Here is a 13,760-nt window from a genome sequence, read left to right as displayed (position 1 = left end):
AGCTTCAATCTTGCATAGGGTTATTTTCATATTTTCGGCGTTTTGTTTTCAAAAGTAGCGAAACCATTGCTAGACTTGCTGCGCAAAGAAGTTAGATATGAGTTCAATGATGAATGTTTGCAAGCGTTTAAAGAATTACGTAGTAAACTGGTTTCGGCTCCAGTCCTAGCCATCTTCATTCCATAAAGGGAAACCGAACTACATTGTGATGCTAGTAGTCATAAGTTTGGCTCAGCTCTGATGCAACGTCAGGATGATGGAAAATTCCATCCAGTTGCCTACTTTTCAAAGACGACAACCGCATCTGAGGCAAAGTTCCACAGCTTTGAACTCGAGACACTAGCAATCATATACTCACTCCAACGGTTTCGGGTATACCTTGAGGGCATACCCTTTAAGATCATTACGGATTGTAACTCGTTAACTCTCACGTTGAACAAAAAGCAAGTTAATGCAAGAATAGCAAGGTGGGCTTTAGAACTTGAAAATTATAATTATTCCATTCAGCATAGAAGTTGTGCGTCAATGGGTCATGTGGACGCCCTAAGTCGAAACCCACTAATCGCTACCATCAATAGAAACGATGTAGATTTTCATATTCAGTTAGCTCAGAATAGGGATGTAAAAATCAGAAAGCTTAGAAGAAAACTTGAAACTGAGATGCTTTTGCATTACGAATTGGAGGATGGTCTTGTTTTTCGTAAATTGGATACAGATAGTTTATTACTTTACGTACCCAGCGAAATGGAAGATAACTTGGGAATAGATAAATGCTTTAATCAAGTAAGAAAAAACTATTGGTTTCCGAGTATGAGAAACAAGATTGAAATATTCATAAAGAACTGCGTAAAGTGTATTATGTTTTCAGCGCCAGCCAGAACTAATGACCATAATATGTACAGTATCCCCAAGAACCCTATTCCATTTGATACGATACATATGGATCATTTCGGGCCTTTACCGGCCTTGAAGTCAAAACGAAAGCATATTCTGGTTATCATTGATGACTTCACAAAATTCGTACGTTTGTACCCAGTCAATTCGACTAGCACCAAGGAGGTTTGTGCCTCAATGGAAAAATATTTTAGCTACTACAGTCGACCTAGACGTATTATAACAGATCGCGGCACTTGCTTCACGTCTCTAGAGTTTTCAAACTACCTCTTGAAACACAACATCGACCACGTTAAGGTAGCAGTGGCCTCACCACAAGCTAATGGTCAAGTGGAGCGGGTGAACCGAGTAATCAAGGCAATGCTAAGCAAACTAAGCGAGCCTATCGAGCATTCAGACTGGGCCAATAAATTATCTGAAGTCGAATACGCTATTAATAACACAACACATAGCTCAACAAAGGAATCACCTAGCAAACTACTCTTTGGAGTGGATCAGCGCGGCAAGGTGGTTGACGAGCTTACCGAATACTTAGACGATAGATTTAATAGCAAAGGGAGATCTGATCTCGGCGAAATTCGGGAAAAAGCATCAGATACTATTAAAAAATCGCAGGAGCATAACGAGAAATATTTCTTAAAGCATAGTGTACCGGCGAAGTTGTATTCGGTTGGTGATTTTGTAGTGATGAGGCACATCGACACCACTATAGGGACGAATAAAAATGTATGCCTAAATACCGAGGACCTTATGTCATACACAAAGTTTTGCAAACGATAGATACGTCGTCAGGGACGTCGACAACTGTCAGCTGACCCAGTTGCCTTATGATGGAGTCGTTGAGGCAGTACGTTGCGAAAGTGGGTAACACCGATGGGGGATTCGGGGTACCAGGACAACCACTTGATTCAAGGGCGCACTTCATCAATTTAAAATTAAATAATGATTGAAGTCAGTCAAAGTCAGGTTGGCCGAGCTGTAATGTATTTATTTGTACTACATAATGTTATTTGTTACTAATTTATTTTACTAAGAAATGTTAAATGTAATATGAGCCTTAAGCTATTCTTATACTTTTATACTTGAGTCACGCCACCTTACGGTCATCAGAAGAACTGTGAAAAACAAACGAGAACCAACTTCAAGCAAAAGATTTGAATTGGGAAAAAGAAGAAAAAAGGGAGGCTGAAAACCAACCGCCGTTGTGAATAGACGCTTCAATAAAGAGAGATAATTAATTTGTTAAAACGAAAGTATAGTTTCATTTAGAGTTTCATTTTAATTACTCCATTATAAAGTTATTATTTATTTGCACATATGTATCAAATAAAAAAAAAACATCGAGTCAAAATTCGTGCTGCGGTAATGGAAAGTTGAGCCCAGATTACAAAGTTTTTTGGGAAATTTAATAAATTAGAGGAGAAATTACACGCACACTTAGAAATAGTTTATGAGGCTGATTTCCGGTATAGCTTACAGGCAAACCAAGATGTCTTCCGAGGATTTATATCTTCATATAGATAGTTTTTGGGTTTTGTCAGAGTTTAATTATGCGAGATTGACGGGATGAGTGTTCAAGAGAAAATATGCGAAACACGCAGCATCCTAAGTGTTATAGCTGAAACACTAACACGCTTCAGCTTCGGCTTTGCATGACGTTTACGAGTTCAGCCATAGGAATTCAATGCATGCTATCACAATGAAGCTTCGACCTCACGTTTCATTTGACAATCGTAAGGAAATAATGTAATGTTACGTAATGTGACTCCAAACGGAATCTCTAGTTCAAATTTGCTGAACATTTGCTTTGTCAGACAGCTCGACAGCTGTCAAAATACATTTGCTTTTCGAGGGAATCCCATTGGTAATTATAGGCTGTGTAAGCTTTTTCCGATATAATTTTTTTTTTATTTAAACACTCATACTTTCATTATTATAAGATAAAATAACAGCTGTTAATGACAGGAGTGCCATTTTAAAAATGTCATATTGGAAGCACGCTTGCCAACCTCAAAAAAAAAGTTTAAGTCCAAATTTGAAATAAAAATGACCTGTAGGTAAAAATGACCAACATAATTAATTGAAGTCCGGAAAATTTTGTGAACACAGATTGTTGTATTCTTCACATTTTCCTTAACATATTTTCTATACTATGCTGATGACATTTTTTTTATTACGTACAAATGAACTCATTAAATCCTTAACAAACTTAATTAATTAGATTAATGAAACATAAAAAGAAAGCGTTTTAAGATGAGATCAAAGTTTATAAGCAAAAAAATGTAAATGCAAAACATATTTTAAGAAAATTTATTACTCTCCAGACAATTATACTATTTTGAAGGTCTTTGCAAGCAAGTTATTAAAATTAAGTCAATTCCTTAATTTTTTTTAAACAGACTATACCAAAAAAGTAAAAAAAGAACTGACTTGTAGCCAAAATTCGCATTATGCCAATTTTATCGTTGATTGTGTTTCTTTTTTGAAAATATAGGCATTGCTCATTTCATTACTTCATCTTTGGGATCACCCTGAACCAAGTTAGAAAAAATAATTATTTAAAGATGATATTGAAATTTCGAAATCCGACCAAATACTTTTTAGAGTTATTTTGGATACATTTTTTAAATTATATATATTATCTATATTAAATAAATATATAAAGAGTTTATTTTTACAATAATTGTATTAAAAGTAGTAAGGTATTTTGATATTTTGTATGGCTTATGTAATGAGTAGATATTTTTTCTGTTCCATTAGTCACATTCAGTTGCTTAAATGAGTTTAACCGTTGTTTCTGTTTAGCCAAGAACGTTTTCGTTACTCAAATTGGCGAATACCTTCTTTTCGTTTCCGAAAAATATAACCAAGTGGAATAAAAATGATCATGACCAAGTAAAACAAAATGAGCAAATTTGTTCACAGATGACCAATGTGGCAACCGTGTTTTTAAGTGTCATTCAAAGCAACCTCGAAGCAGGAATAAAGTAACGCAGACGAAGCCGAAGCAGAAGCGTGTTTGTGTTTCAGCCATAAGTGCCTGCCTATACGTGTTGTTCCCACAACCAAAAGTACTCCATTTAACAAGATGGTAATCTCAGACTGACATTTAGGTTTGCCTACAACTACTGAGGACTAAATGTGAGAAGTGTGAGTGAAAAACACATTTTTAGCGTTTGTGCCAAATAAATTCCAGACACAAGGTTTAATTTACAACTTATAATTTATTTCTCTTAAAATTCTAATACAATGAAATTAGTTTCGGTTAAATCGGCGTTGCACGAGGCAGTCTAGACGAGATCAGAAACAAGAGTAAAAAAGTATCTCACAGTGCAACTGCTGCTAGAACGTTACTTCGTTTAATTTTTGTATCTTTCTTTTCTAGAGACTGAAAATTTGCTTAAGGTCGCCACATAACTCCTCCTCAAGTACCGAAGGGACGATTTAATTAGTTGTCAAATTTAACTCGATGTTGAACATCTGTTTTGATTTGTAGATATTTTTAATTTTTCTTTAAAATTGACCAAATCTTTGTTGTGGAAAGCTGGTTTAATTGGACTTGACTCAGTGTTTGATGATCATCGCTTGATGTTGGACGACTTGGTTTTTGGGCTGTGCTGTTTCCGGGTGAGATGTATGCTGGTTTTAGACGTACTGTTGATAATTTTAAAATCCGTTCATATGCGTGAAGATCGTTAATTCTTTTTATTACAGGATGAGGACCAGAGTATGGTTGTTCCAAACGCAATCTCATCAAAGAAAAACATGTGAAGATTTGTAGGTACAGGTCAGGTGAAACGAACAATTTTGTGTTGATGGCATGATTTGATGTCGTAGATGCACGAAACTTGTGCATGACCTCTCGATGTTTTTGAACGAATATCTGTGGGTCAGAGAAAGTGTCTTGGTTAACAAAGAACTCACCAGGTATGGTTAAACTCGTTCCATAGCGCATTTCGGCTGCGGACGCTTTAATGTCTTCTTTGTAGGTTGTTCGAAGTCCAATTAGGACTGTTCGAAGTACGTTTACCCAATTTGTCTCCTCGTTGCATATAGAGCGCTCTTCAAAGAGCGATGCCATCGTTCCACTAGCTCATTTGAAGCAGGTGATAAGGTGAAGTTCTTACCCTCGTGGTGCTAATCAACTTTATGAGCGCTGCGAAAAGAGCAGACTCAAATTGAGTACAGTGGTTGGTCGTGATTGTGATTGGTGAGCCGAATCGAGAAACCCAATGGTTGTAAAATGCAGCTGCGACTGTTTCTGCACTCATCTGTTGTAGAGGTATAGTTTCCGGCCATCTGCTGAAATGGTCAATCATTGTCAGACAATATCTATTTCCTTTGCAATGCGGGAGGACAATTAGGTCGATGGGTACATATTGAAAACGTTGATCTGGAATATTGATTCGTTCCGGTAATTGTTTTGTGTGTCGATTGATTTTTGAACGTTGACATTGAACACAAGTACGAGACCATTCCAGGGCGTCTTTTCTGATGTTTGGCCAAATGAATTTCTCCCTGAGTAGGTGACTGGTAGACCTTCGCTGGGATGAGACAAATTGTGTATCGCTTCAAAGGCTTGTCGACGTAGGGAAGATGGTATATATGGTCGAATCAGGTTGTCCGAAATGTCGCAATAAATTTTGATGCCAGGTTCTAAGGTTAATTTGGTCATTTTGAGGGAAGTGTTTCCTGGGCTTAGAAGTTACTGTAGTACAGGATCCAGCAGTTGTGACAGATGTTATTCACGTTGATTGAACTGTGATGGCATTTTTAAAGCATAAACTCTTGACAGCGCGTCTGCCACGGTGTTGTCTTTGCCGGGAAGATAAATTATGTCTGGAAAGGCATAGATCAGTGGCTTGTGATCCGTTTGCACCACGAAGCGATGACCAGTATGTGTCTGAAGAAACGTATGGCAAGGTAAATAGCAAGAAGTTCCGATAATAAGTGCTGTATCGAGCCTGGGACTTTGAAAGTTTGCGCGAAAAGAATCCGATTGGTTTGTTATAAGTAGAGTCTGTTTGTTTTAACTTAGCGCCGACTGCGGTGTCTGAGGCATCAGTTGTCAGAACCAGTGATGAATCTTGATTGAGGTGAGTCAGTAAAGTTGTTTGTTCGATGCTGTTCTTGAACTCTTGAAAAGCCTTTTCAGCCAGAGGATTCCATGAAACCGGTCGTTTGTCGTTCCGTTTCAAATCCTTGATGAGTCCATTCAATGATGCTTGCATGTGAGCACAACTCGGAATATAGCGACGGTAATAGTTGACTATTCCTAGGAAACGACGTAGTTCGTTTATAGTGGCTGGCTTTGGATAGATGGATAAAGCGTTGATCGTGTCTTCTAGTGGTCTGCAACCAACTTTATTTATAGTATGTCCAAGATATGTTACCCCAGATTTCGCAAATTGGCATTTAGAGATGTTTATTAAAGACCGTACTATTGGAGACGTTGAAGGACTTGGAGAACATGCTGTTTGTGTTCTTCTTCTGAATTGGAGGCAATCAGGATGCCGTCGATGTAGCAGAAAACGAAATACAGATTGCGAAGAACTATATTCATAAACCGTTGGAAAGTTTGAGTAGCGTTCTTCAGGCCGAATGGCATGACCAAAAACTCAAACAATCCGAAGGGGGTCGGAGTCTTCTCAATGTCTACAGGTACCATCGGAATCTGATAATACGCTTTATCCATGTCCAAGATTGAAAAACAAGATTTGTTATATAGGTTTTCAGTGAAATCCATAATGTGTGGTTTCGGGTATGTATCGGGTTGTGTTTGAGCGTTCAACCGTAGATAGTAAATACAACATCTCCAACCACCAGTTTTTGTCTCTATGAAATGAATTGGACTAGCCCAAGTGCTGCTGGATACGCGACAATATCCCTTTTTGACGAAATTCTCGATGTCTGCTTTGTCTTGTTTAAGCTTTTGCCCGGTGAGACGTCTTGGACGTTCTGCGTTTGGCTGGCCTGTAGTTATTATTTTATTATTATTACTATATGAAACAAATTGTTTCAACAGACTAATGTATGTGTCAGGTCCATTGATGGAAATTAACCTAATGATGTCGGTTAACTTAATTTAATTTTACCAGGCGCCTTTAGCGATGTTGTCTTGTCGATGATGCGTTTTGCCTTCAGATCAATTAAAAGCAGGTAGTGTGCCAGTAGGTCTGCCCAATGATTGCTGTTTTAAAGTCTGCGATGATGAAAGCCCATGTTATAGCCCTCCGAAGCCCGATGTTGAGCGTGAGGGTCTTGCTGCCGTAGGTTTGAATTGGGGTGTTGTTAGCCGCAAGAAGAATAAGATCTCCACTCTGGGATGTTCAATCATTGGAACGAGGTAGGATGCAAATCGTTGAGAATTTTTTATGAGTCTCCTTGTCAAAGATAAAAAGGCGGCTTTCTTTGTTGTGTTGAAAACTGTTGTCAACCGCATTGGATGAGAACAGGCTGGTTAGTTTTTTGTGGAAAAATTGCATGGGTTGTCACATCTTGCTTCTTTTCAATACTTCCTGTGGAAGAAACAAACTGCATCTTTTGATGAAACCCTTCTTCCCTTTGAAACGTATATGTTTCTGGACTGCGTTTGAAATCTGTTTTGACCGACTTTGAGGCTTTACACAAGTGTTGTAAGGCTGGACAGTGCAAATTCTACCTCTGTCAGGCGTTGATCGAGGGAATTGTTGTTTCGACATTCATTTACCTCTGCAGCTAAAACGAGAGTTGGTGCTGTCGACATGTTGTCTATAATTTTGTCTGCTATATCAGATAAAGCAGTGAGGCCAATGTCCAGACTTGCAGAAAGATTTCCCCTCACATGGTTCGGCATTCCTGACATCCAAATCTCAACAAACTTGAAGGACGCCTGTCGCCGAGTTCGAGTGATGTCATAAGCTTATTCAATTGTCGCTCCTTGGACTCAGTAAATCTCCCTATTAACTGTTTTTTAAAGGCAGGATATTTGTCAGTGACTGGTGGTGTTTGCACCAAATCCGAAACATCATTTAGGATTTCAGGATTCCAGGCAGCGATTATGGCATTGAATTTGCTGTTGTCGGAAGAGATTCTTTTGTTGTGAAACTGCGCCTCAATTTGAACAAACCACAAGGCTGGATTTATTTTCCAGAATGGTGGAATCCTGAGGTTCTTCAAGGCTGCAAATTTGGCTAGCGTTGATGCTTGCACAATAGTGTCGCTGGCGTTTGCAGCTGTACCTGGTGGGTCCATGTTGGTTGTCGTATCTTGTGCTTTGTTATTTCAACGAAATCACTTTGGGGTCACCACTTTAGCGTTTGTGCCAAATAAATTCCAGACAAAAGGTTTATTTTACAACTTTTAATTTATTTCTCTTAAAATTCTAATACAATGAAATTAGTTTTGGTTAAATCAGCGTTGCACGAGGCAGTCTAGACGAGATCAGAAACAAGAGTTAAAAAGTATCTCAAAGTGCAGCTGCTTCTTTATTGAAAAATTAAACAATCCTAACCAACAGAATCTGAAGTGCTTACATGGTTAAATTGGAAGATTTGTATAGCTTTTTTATTTCAATCCAAATAAATGTTGTAAATGCATATTAAATAAAATAAAACTGATACATATTTAATGACTTATTAGTGCTGTATTTTGTTTATTTCAATTATTTGCGAACGGAATATGCGCTGCAACAGGTTAAGTATAATTGAAAATGGACAAAAGTGTAACTCAATACTTTTTAAAACAACAAAACAGACAATTTTTGCAGCTGTAGTTTGCTTAGAGCATTTTATTGGCGACATTAGAAGTTCAGGTAGAAGCAAAAGGTGGGTTACTCCGTATTTTTTTGTTGTACAGACAATGCTTCTTGTGAAGTTTCCTCAACTAGATTAGTATTTTCATCATATATGCAGTTCGATATTTGCAAGACCAGATTTCGAATTTTATTTGTAGTGAGATTTTGGAATACAAATTTGAGGGAACCTTGCCCTAAAAATGAGTTGCTTTGTGTAAAGCATCTTTAAGGCATAGAAGTAGGCAAAATGTTTATACACAATACCAATTAAATGAGTGCAATAGATTTACGTAACTATTTTTTTTTAATCCAGTATGGGGGAACCGAACACCTAATAGCAAAAAAAATCGGTGATCGCACCAAAATGCATGCTTCTTGAATAAATAATGTTATCTTCTATGCTTACGCATAAAATTACGAATTTTGTACCTTATGAACATTTTTAGACATTTTACAATGTTAACAAATAAAAATGCTATGAAATAATTGGCTGCTATTAGTGTTAATTTAGTTTCTAAAAAGTTAATGAAGGTTAGCTGAAGCGGAAATTTTTTTAATGAACACAACCTTTAATATTATTGGCTTTCTCAAAAATATTTTCTACACTTATACCTCTATCTGAAAACTATTGTCTATGTTCTGCATTTAAAAAATGTAATCTATGGAAGTAAAGGGTGTCCCAAAATTAAATTAAGATTTGAATTAAATAGAAAACGCCGTTTTTAGTCTTTTGATAGTTATATTTTTATTGACTCGTAAAGTACATAGGATAGGGTTATGTTTTTAATAACACATCGGACAAATGGCCTCTACGGCTTTGCATGCACATGCGCACTCTTTTGTTGAAGTTTTCCATGACCATTCTGCATAAATGTGGCTGAATTTCGTTGATGCAGCGTTGAATCTCCTCCTTTAATGCACGGGTGGTTGTGGGCTTGTTGACATAGACTTGTGATTTCAAATAACCCCATAAATTAGAATTGAAAATAAATAAATATTTTATGTCAATACATACATACATGAAGATTTATGTTTGTAGGAGCATTTTGATTCCACATCATCGGAAAGAATTGCTGAGCCAGAGGTACACAGCTAACCAAACACATCCAGATCCTTACATACAACAGTTCCGGTAGGTTAAGAGTATATGCATTTATTTCCTGAATGAGTGTTTAATTATTATTAAGGCAATATAACATAGGGTGATGTCTTGTGAGGTCAGCCTTCTTTAGTAGTCAGCCATCTCTTAATTAAAATCAGCATAAATAATAAAAGCTGACTCCTTGAGTATGAATAAATGACTCGTATAGATTTTCAATTTGCAGATCAATACGCGATGTATGTAAGAGGGTTGGTGTGTCCAGGAATGACAGAGCGTTGTTGTCGAGATTTTGAAGTGACCAAAAAAGGTGACATCGGAACATTACTTAAAGTGGATACAGTCCGTCACGCACATATTCGTATTCAGGAAATCAAGACCTTTCATTTCATATATACATATTTTAAATGGTTTCATATATTTTTTAAAAACCTAATGTGGTGTTGAAACTTTAAGCTTGAAGCTGGAGGATCGAGTTGAAATGAGGCTGATTCACCTCGAGAGTAGGTTAGGTTATAGTGGCTGTCCAAGATGGAAACGGACACACTTATGGCAGTTTAATGGCCCATTGTGATACCACACGAATCTTGAGGCTCCTCTTAAGCTCAATGGAACCAGCTTGAATCCCTTATGAAACGTGAGAGGCGACGAAGCTTTGAGGTGAATAGCAGAGCTTGCAGCTATTTATTTGATAAATATGTCAACAGGTGTAAGTTAGAGCAAGGTGTCCAGTGCCGCAGACGGGGTCGTGCAAAGCGATCCGCTTATATAAATTAAATTATTTATTGTTAAAGGATTATAAAAAAAACATCTTTATTTGTTTGCAGTTCACTTAATACTTAATTACAATTTTAAAACTAAACTTAACATAACTTATTCTACCCTGCTACTGCAGCATATCGGCAACTGGCGTGTGTTATTTCCAGACGCTGTGTCAGCAAATGCAGCGCTGGGTTCGCTGCTTACCCAATAATGTTCCCACGGGAACGGAAGTATAGCCGATTCAGCTTTTTGCTGGTTTACATTCTATGCTGTAGTACATTCTATGTTGTGAAGAACGTGCTTCATTTAAGTAATTGTTGTATAGGCAAGTTGCCGCACTCTTGATGATGGTATCAAATTTGATTCTTATTGTGGCCTCGTCGTCACTTGGATTGAGTGTAAAATTGCAACCATAACAAGAAGCCATTTCCTTCCATTCATTTACAAGATCATTGTTTTGATTTATCATGTGTTTCAGCAGAACTTTTGGTAAGCGTTCATCTTTCATTTCCATTACTTTCATCATATATTCGAAGTGAAGCTTGAGTGTTGTAATTATAAGTGGAGAACAACCAGTCTCGAGATATAACATGTAGTTTGGGGTGCTGCTAGGTAATTTAAATACTCGTTTTATGCAATATCTTTGAAACTTTTCAACAGTGTTTGATGAAGTATATCCCCAAGCTTGAGCTGCGTATAGAAGTATGCTCTGAGCAGTTGATTTTATTAGTTTTATTTTTGAGCAAAGCGGTACATATTTGCTTTGAATACAGGTATTCCAGATAGAATTGATTGCTCTTTTTGCTTCCGCAAGTTTTGTTTTGTGATGTTTTTCGATATTCAAGTTTGCTGTAAACAGAACTCCAAGGTACTTATACTCTCGTACAACTTCAATAGTTTGTCTTTGGTATTTCCAGTTTTCATTCCTCGAAAAGCAACCTCCTCCATTCCTGAAAATCAAAACCTTTGTTTTTTCGAGGTTAACTGTTAGATTCCAAGATTTGCAGTAGCTTTCAAGCTTATTTATTTTAAGTTGCAGGTTGTTTACCGTATCTCCTAGGAGGACAATGTCGTCAGCATACATAAGACCAGGTATTGCGACTTGGTTTATCTCGACTCCTCTCACCATTTCATCAGTTAAGTCGTTGATGTATAATATAAAAAGCAAAGTACTCAGTATGCATCATAGTTTCACTCCCATTGTCGAAGGAAACTCTTCCGATTGAAAATTCCCATCCCAAACTGTTGCTACATTATTTTCATACAGGGCTTTTATTATGTTAATCATCTTATAGCTTATACCAATTCTATGGAGTTTGTAATATATGGCTTCAAGTGGTATTGAGTCAAAAGCTGATTTGAAGTCAACGAACAAGGCGTAGAGTTTTTTTTGTTTTCGTTTGTAAATTTGGGCAATACTTAGCAATGTAAATATTTGGTCGAAAGTTGAATACTTTTCTCTAGAACCATTTTGGAATTCATGTAAAATATTTTTGCTTTGAATCCATTTTGATAGTCTATTATAAATAATGGCTGTAAACAGTTTGGCTGAGGTATTCAGAAAGGATATGCCTCTGTAGTTGGCTGGATTTGTAAAATACCCTTTTTTGTGAAGAGGAAATATAATTGCTTTTTAAAGCTTTGTGGTATATCCTCGTTATGAAAACATCTGTTAAAAGTGTCGGTTAGGGCTTTTGCATATTCAGTGGTGCAGTTCTTATAAAATTCGAAAGGAATTCCATCTTCTCCTGGAGCCTTATTGTCTTTAGAATTTCTAATTACTTGAATTGTTTCCTCAATATCAAACGGTGCATCAAGGTAGTCATCAATAAAACGGGGTTCAGCATATTGAATCATAGGGGATATCTGCTTGATATTCAAGAGATCTCTAAAATACGCATGCAATTCACATGATTTGAGCTGTACCGATATTCTGTTTTTACTACCATTCATTATTTTGACTGCTTTCTAAAATTCAGCTGACGATCGGGCATTGTTAACTGAAGCAATATTCCTGAATTCAAATTCGATTTTTTTTGTTTTGCAGATAGACTTGAATTTTCTATTCGCTTCAGCATACAATAGCTTGAAAACAAGTGTTTCGTGTTTTCGGAGTAATTTAAGAAAAGCAAATGACTTGTTTCTCGCTTTTATACAATCCTGATCAAACCATTTTTGCTTACAATACTCATTGTTTCTTGAGAATTTTAGGCTGGGTGATGCAGTCTTGATTATATCCGTTAATTGATCAATACTCAGTGTTTCTTCAAAAGTGATTTGATGATTTAGTTCTATGTAAAGCGAAGTTCGGTAATCAATTATTTTGTTTTTATTCCAGAAAAGCAACGGCATGTGATCGGAAAATATCTGACTTCCTATTCGAAAGTCTGTAATCAAACCACACCAGGTAGCATTGGCAAAACAATAATCATTTACCGAGCATGCAGTGCCTCTTATAAAAGTGAGCTCACCTTTTGAATCCCCTTCGCAACTTCCATTTAAAACATGACAATCAAAAGCATCTGTAAGTTCAAGTATTTTACTACCTTTCCTGTCACATATCTCGTCTTTGGATTGTCGATTTGATTTCAAAAGTTCACAATTTGTGCCTGACGAGAAATCGTTCTGGGAGAGTCCTATTCTACCATTGAAGTCACCTATGAGAACCAATTCTTTTGATTTTAAATCGTTAAGTAGGTCGAATTCTTGTTGCCATTTGTTGCAGTTGAGGTAGATAGGAACCAGGTATAAATCATTTGTACTTACACTTAATTTTCCGAATATAATTAGTTTCTCTGCAGGAATCCATTTAAGTTCGTAATTTATAAAAATATTGTTAAATTTTGCTTGATCAACATTTAATAAGTGCTTTTCAAATAAGAAGAAAATATCATTTTTTTTAAATAATTAAAGAATTCAGTAGCATATAATTTGTTATTAATTCCAGAAATATTATAACTTAAGATTTTATATTTTTTGTTGTCTTGAATCGAGTAGACGGCTGGTGCTCATTGACCGTGCCTATCTAAAGCTCCAGTCATGTTCTGTACAGCGGCGTTCTTTTGTCTTACTCTTACTATCCCTGTACTTGTACTCGCTGTCGAATTTGACAGTTGCACTTCGTTATCATTACTTGGGCTTTCATTCATAAGTTCGCTTATAGTATTTCGTACGCCTGTTGTCTGTTGAGATATTACCAAATATTTGTATCAAAGTTTGGATTCCATCAAA

At 36.7% G+C, this 13,760-nt stretch overlaps 1 protein-coding gene across 1 annotated transcript; it reads right to left on the bottom strand.

Annotated features, from left to right (window-relative positions):
• Positions 1-4,396: 4,396 nt before the first annotated feature.
• On the bottom strand, positions 4,397-4,975 carry LOC129944244 (uncharacterized). Its single transcript, XM_056053561.1, has one exon. The coding sequence runs from the start codon at positions 4,973-4,975 to the stop codon at positions 4,397-4,399; it is 579 nt and encodes a 192-aa protein (XP_055909536.1).
• Positions 4,976-13,760: the final 8,785 nt, after the last annotated feature.

This window comes from Eupeodes corollae, chromosome 1, assembly GCF_945859685.1.
Source record: "Eupeodes corollae chromosome 1, idEupCoro1.1, whole genome shotgun sequence".
Taxonomy (NCBI): Eukaryota; Metazoa; Arthropoda; class Insecta; order Diptera; family Syrphidae; genus Eupeodes; species Eupeodes corollae.
This window is presented reverse-complemented; position numbering and strand designations above follow the sequence as displayed.

Bases quoted from the DNA above. Each gene is read 5' to 3' on its own strand.
- LOC129944244 (XM_056053561.1), bottom strand. From the start codon at position 4,975: ATGGCATCGCTCTTTGAAGAGCGCTCTATATGCAACGAGGAGACAAAT.